Source organism: Zingiber officinale, chromosome 3B (assembly GCF_018446385.1).
Source record: "Zingiber officinale cultivar Zhangliang chromosome 3B, Zo_v1.1, whole genome shotgun sequence".
In the NCBI taxonomy this organism is placed as follows: domain Eukaryota; kingdom Viridiplantae; phylum Streptophyta; class Magnoliopsida; order Zingiberales; family Zingiberaceae; genus Zingiber; species Zingiber officinale.
In genome coordinates, this window is record NC_055991.1 from 47149602 (window position 1) to 47154887 (window position 5286).

The following is a 5286-nucleotide window of genomic DNA, read 5'->3' on the forward strand; positions in this document are numbered from 1 at the left end:
TATACCTTTATTTTTTGATAATTCATATATTTAATTTTTCGAACCCACTAAGTCTTAAGGATGATTGATCCAACCTCATAGAAAGCTTCCATTGACCACCAAGAAGCTTGCGCTGATCCTCACCCAACAATTAACATCCCAGATTTTTCATCCCACTAGAGAAAAATACCATACAATACGTTGTAATTAGGAATCAAAATATGGATACTTGGTTAGTCTACCAAATGTCTTGTCACTACACCATTACTTGAGAGTGCATGGTACATATATATACTCTTATGTAACTTGATACTCTTGTTTAAATTTTGGTAATCTTGATTGGTACATCTAATATGATGTCTATTAAGTTGTTTTTTAGTTGCTACCAATGTATTTATTTGTATAATGGCAGGCGTAAAGTGTTATTATCTTTTATTCATATTAATTAAAAGTAGTTATGAAAATATATAAGTTTAAATAAATGAAAAATGAGTTTATATTAAATATTCGCAAAATTGTTAACATTATATATTGTTAAATGAAAAATGCTTAAATTTTAATCAATTTGTCAACAATATTATAATGTCAAGATTCATGATGCTAAGTGTCATAAATGTGTCAAATTTTCCACACTAGACAGTCTCTAGTTTGATAATGCTGAAGCTCCACCAAGTTAACAATGTTATAGAATCTCTATGGCAATGTTTGAAGAGTTATCAAAATTATTAATGATGGTTACTTAACAATGCTTGTACAACACTTAGTAAGCATCTCTATTTACTTCCAATATTGATGCTTTCTGCATCATTTGAAATAGAAAAAACATCCATAAGTGACGTTATTCATATAGTCCAAGGAATCAATTAAGAGGAGATGAAAGGAAGCAATGGAAATAATTTTAAAAAAAATCTTTTGGAAGAAAGAACCACAGGCTAATATTCATTCAAAAAATTAGTAGCATCTAAAGGATGTATAAGAGACATTTATAGACTTACAAACCTAAAGAGTAAGTAAACAAAAAATGATGTTAATAAAAATTATACTCAATATAAAGGGGATGTGTATTAGTTATAAAAAAATTATCACTAAAATCAATAATTTGTTACTAATAGTTTGTGATAAAAAATTTATTTATAGATATAAGTCTCATGGTTAAAAGTATTAATGATTTTATTAAATTATTTGTAACTAAACATGACATTATTAACAAATATTTATCATCATTTGATACTATATATTTTATACGATCTTCATTAAATAATACAATAATGATAAAATTTTATATATTTTTTTCATCACATATGTAATTATTATTTATAGACAATTGGGTGCTTGCACGTTTGTATTCTTCACAATAACCTTTTGTAATATTTGACTGGTCATGATGTAGATTTTTTTTTTTTTTTTGAGTTCCTCCAGTTATTCTGTCAAATTCTATAACTGAAAAATTTAGTAATCAAAATGGTCTAATGTTGGACAATTGAAAAGTTAATTCATAATCAGTAGTTCCTATACATCAGATATCATTGGTAGTAACTAGATTTTAATCTTATAGAAAAGGATTTCACTTTAATACAATTGCCATTTACTATTTATTCTTATGTCATTTCATATTTTCTCTTTCATCTTTCACTGTCAATTAAAAAGTTAAACCTGATTTGTTAAGATTCAATCAATCTAATTATTAAATTGCAAAGAAAGTTTAATTACCTACACTATATGGTTAATCTGTTTGAGGATTGTTTAGGATTTCTGTAAATAAAATATCACTTTTGATTGATTATTAATATGACTTCAGTCAGTGATATTAGAGAATCGGGTTCCTTCATGCCAACTTTTTATCCAATAACCACTCTGTCTAGAATTGATTATTCATCACTTCGCAGGTTGTTGGCATAATTTTCATAGCATAAACTTATTCATGTTATTCATTAGTTGTAAATTATTTAAGTTTGTTTGAAAAGTTCCATAACTTCTGCGGCTTAAGAAAAAAAAAAGATTCATCCCAGAAATTATGATATGGTTCTGAAGACATATAGAGAGAGATATAATCAATTGGATATGTAAAGAGATCCTACTACTGCAATCTGTACGAGAAGCTTTGGATTTGGACTGGAATGCATATTCTTTTTATACTATTATTGTTGGAAAGGTATAGTTATTTGTGTTAATCTTGGCATTCAATCAAATATCATGAACTGTTTCTGAATCAAGAAGACAAAAAGGAGACACGCCAATCTTTTCAGATTCCTAGAGCAGAAATTGCAGCTTCGTGATAAAATTATATCTTTGAAAGATGACAAGCGAGCAATATCTCTTGGCCAGCTATCTCTTTTTAACAAGACACTTCCACATGAAAACCTCTCAATATGACAAACAGACAAAGCACACATGTTTAATTCACGACATTTGGAAATTAACCTGTCAAAACTGGAGGTGAGGAATGAGTTAAATCGCTCTAAAATATCCCAAAGCCAATGCAAGATGAGCATTTACTGTCTGGCATCCACAACTGAATGGATGCATATCATTGATGACACTTAGGGTTTACAATATGCATTTTCATCAACAATGACAACAAAGTGTAGGCTTATCTAGCTATTAGAAGGATGTGTAATGGAGACAAATACAATTTTTGCAAGAGTTTGAATTCATAATTGAAGTAATATAACCTACTTTTCATATGCATGCAAAAATATTAGTGACCAATTACTGAGAATAAACCTTAATAAGTATGTTCAGCATAAAAAATTTAGGTACAAGCTAAATATAGTTAGATATGGTTGCTAAAACCGCGCTCTCATATTGTATGCAAATTATATAAAGATCAAATAGCTTACAAGTGACAGATTATATGTCATCATTTATAATTTTTTTATCACCTTTGAGATTATATTTTTTTTTTTTTTGGCTTCTCTTGGTTGAAGCATGAACAGCCTACAGAGACTTTAGACATATTCTACAAATTGATGACATTCTTAGCATTGGCATGAAAAAGCATGAATGGTTTACAGTAATCCAAATTGGTGCTCAATAGATTCTATTCATTTTCACCCTAATTAACTACTGTGCTAGGTCTGACTTAGTTATCTCATACAAGCACTATATTAACTAATTAAACAAGAAAAGAACAGATATCATATTACCTTTATCAGTAATGCCAAGAAAGAGGGATGAGTAAGGCTGGCGAATTACATTATTTGCTTAGTCCTGCAATATCTTTTAAACATAACAATAGCCTAACAAAGATTATACAAGTTGAATCTTTTGTTAGATCAAATATTTTTTAGGATGATACAATTGAATTATTCTTAATTATCTGTTTCTGACTTGATTTGATCAACGTCCTAGGTCGACCAAAACAGAAATTATACCACGAAAGTTTTTTTTTCTCTCTTTTTTGGGATAAAAAATATAAGCCAAATTTCACTTTCTATACATTTAATTTGCAGAAAATTTCAATATTAAAGGCTAGCTATCACCGTGATCTTTCACAATGCAGATGGAAATGGAAACGAACTCAGCTTCATGGTACAATATTGCATAAATTTAAATTACCACCAAATTAAACCTACACCACCATTAAGAACAACAATACTGAAACTTAAATTAATTAGGCAGACAATGAATAGAATATGCGTAAACATCAGCCAAGAAAATGCACTTCTTCTTTGTTACCTAAGAAGCCTATCGCCCTGTGCTACCCTTGAAATTTGCGGCCTCCTCCTCCTTCTTCTCCTTCTCCTCCTCCTCCTTCCTCCTTCCTCCTCCTCCTTCCTCCTTCCTCCTCCTCCTCCTCCTCCTCCTCCTTGTACATGAGCCACAATGAAACTAAGGCCGTCTGGCTACACTGGTACACCTCAGTGACCCACACAGTAATCTTCTCCACGCTCGTGATTATTTCAGAGGTCAAAACTGGTGGTGCTCGGAGCTCTTAGTCTTCTTCTTTTCCATCGTTCTCTCCCTTGCCCTAGCTCTCGCTTTCTCTCTCGACTCCCTCGTGAATCTTCCATCAAGCGAAGCTTCCACTGCAAACCGAGAATGTCCCATGGGTTTAGACGGAGGAGGAAACAGTGGCGTGACGTCAGTGGTTGGCATGGCCTTGGGGGTGGAGTAACTGGAGACTACTTCGCACTCGGATGAAGCAGACGACTGGGTGGTCCAGAAAATGCCACTACTGTTGAGGGTTTGGGTGTTTGTATTGTTGAGCGCAGAACATGTAGCGAGGAGATCGATGGCGGGCTTGGACTGGTGGAGCAGCCAATTAATGGTGTGGCTCGCCTTGTCGAAGCCGAGCATGTCCTGGAGACGGAAGAACTGGCGGGCGACTCCGAGGGAGAGCCGCATCCGCCGGTCCCTCAGGCCTTGGGAGGTGAGTATCTTGCTGTGTCGGTCGGTTCTGAAACGCTTTCGCCGGTTGCTAGGTTCCGTCCCTGCAGCTGCGGGACCGGCAACCTCCTTTGCCGCTGGATGAGGAAGAGCCGGAGATGGCGCTGCTGCTACCACCGACACACCGTCAAGGGAGGCCTCGAGCAGGGAATCGTAGTTGGAGGTCGAGAGAGAGAAGGAAGGAGAAGAGATGGAGGAGAAGCAGTAGGGGTGGGGGTACGGGTAGGGACTGAGGTTGAGAGTGGAAGGGGACGTGCTGAACACAACTTGCTGGTTCGGAGAAAAGGACTTCTCTGGATCTAGAGTTGAGGATTGAAGAGGATAAGGCGGCATCTTCATGAGCTTACAAGATTTGCGGCGTAGAATTGGAAAGTGAACGAGTGTTTGTTGCCTTACTCAACTAGCTGCCTTGATCAATCTATTCCCATTTCCCAGTAGTGGAAAGAGAGATAAAGGAAGGAAGGGATGGGATGGGCGAGAAGGTAGGAGGAGACTGAGGACAGGCGGACAGGGACAGTGACTGGGTCGGGAAGAAGCTAAGCTAACGATGATATGAGAAGAGACGGGCGGGGGCTAGAAAAAGGGGACGAGGGGGGGTTGGCTTGGCATGTAAAGCGCCAAGTATTCTATAGGTATTCGTTACTCACACTGACTTGTACTACGTAGGGCATTAATTGCACGATGGCATAGCATGTCCACCCCTCTAAACTTACCAATGAATTCGTGTATCAATAGTAGCGCGGAAATTTCTCGCAAAAAAAAAGTACTGCGGAGAGAGAGGAAAAAATTAGTTGTTAATTTGTTTTCCTGTTAAAGTTAAATATCTACAGTTTACAGTGTGAACCTTTTTTGTAAAAAAAATTATTTTTGCATGCGTTTAGTGTAGGGTAGTAGTGTATCTTATATAGATACAGCTGT

The 5286-nt window shown here is 35.6% G+C and overlaps 1 protein-coding gene across 1 annotated transcript; it reads right to left on the reverse strand.

The window, feature by feature from the left end:
• Positions 1-3793: 3793 nt before the first annotated feature.
• LOC121968260 (transcription factor CYCLOIDEA-like) lies at positions 3794-4928 on the reverse strand. The gene has a single exon (XM_042518711.1). It carries the CDS (start codon positions 4705-4707, stop codon positions 3889-3891), a length of 819 nt encoding a protein of 272 aa, XP_042374645.1. The 5' UTR covers positions 4708-4928; the 3' UTR covers positions 3794-3888.
• Between the last annotated feature and the right edge of the window lie 358 nt (positions 4929-5286).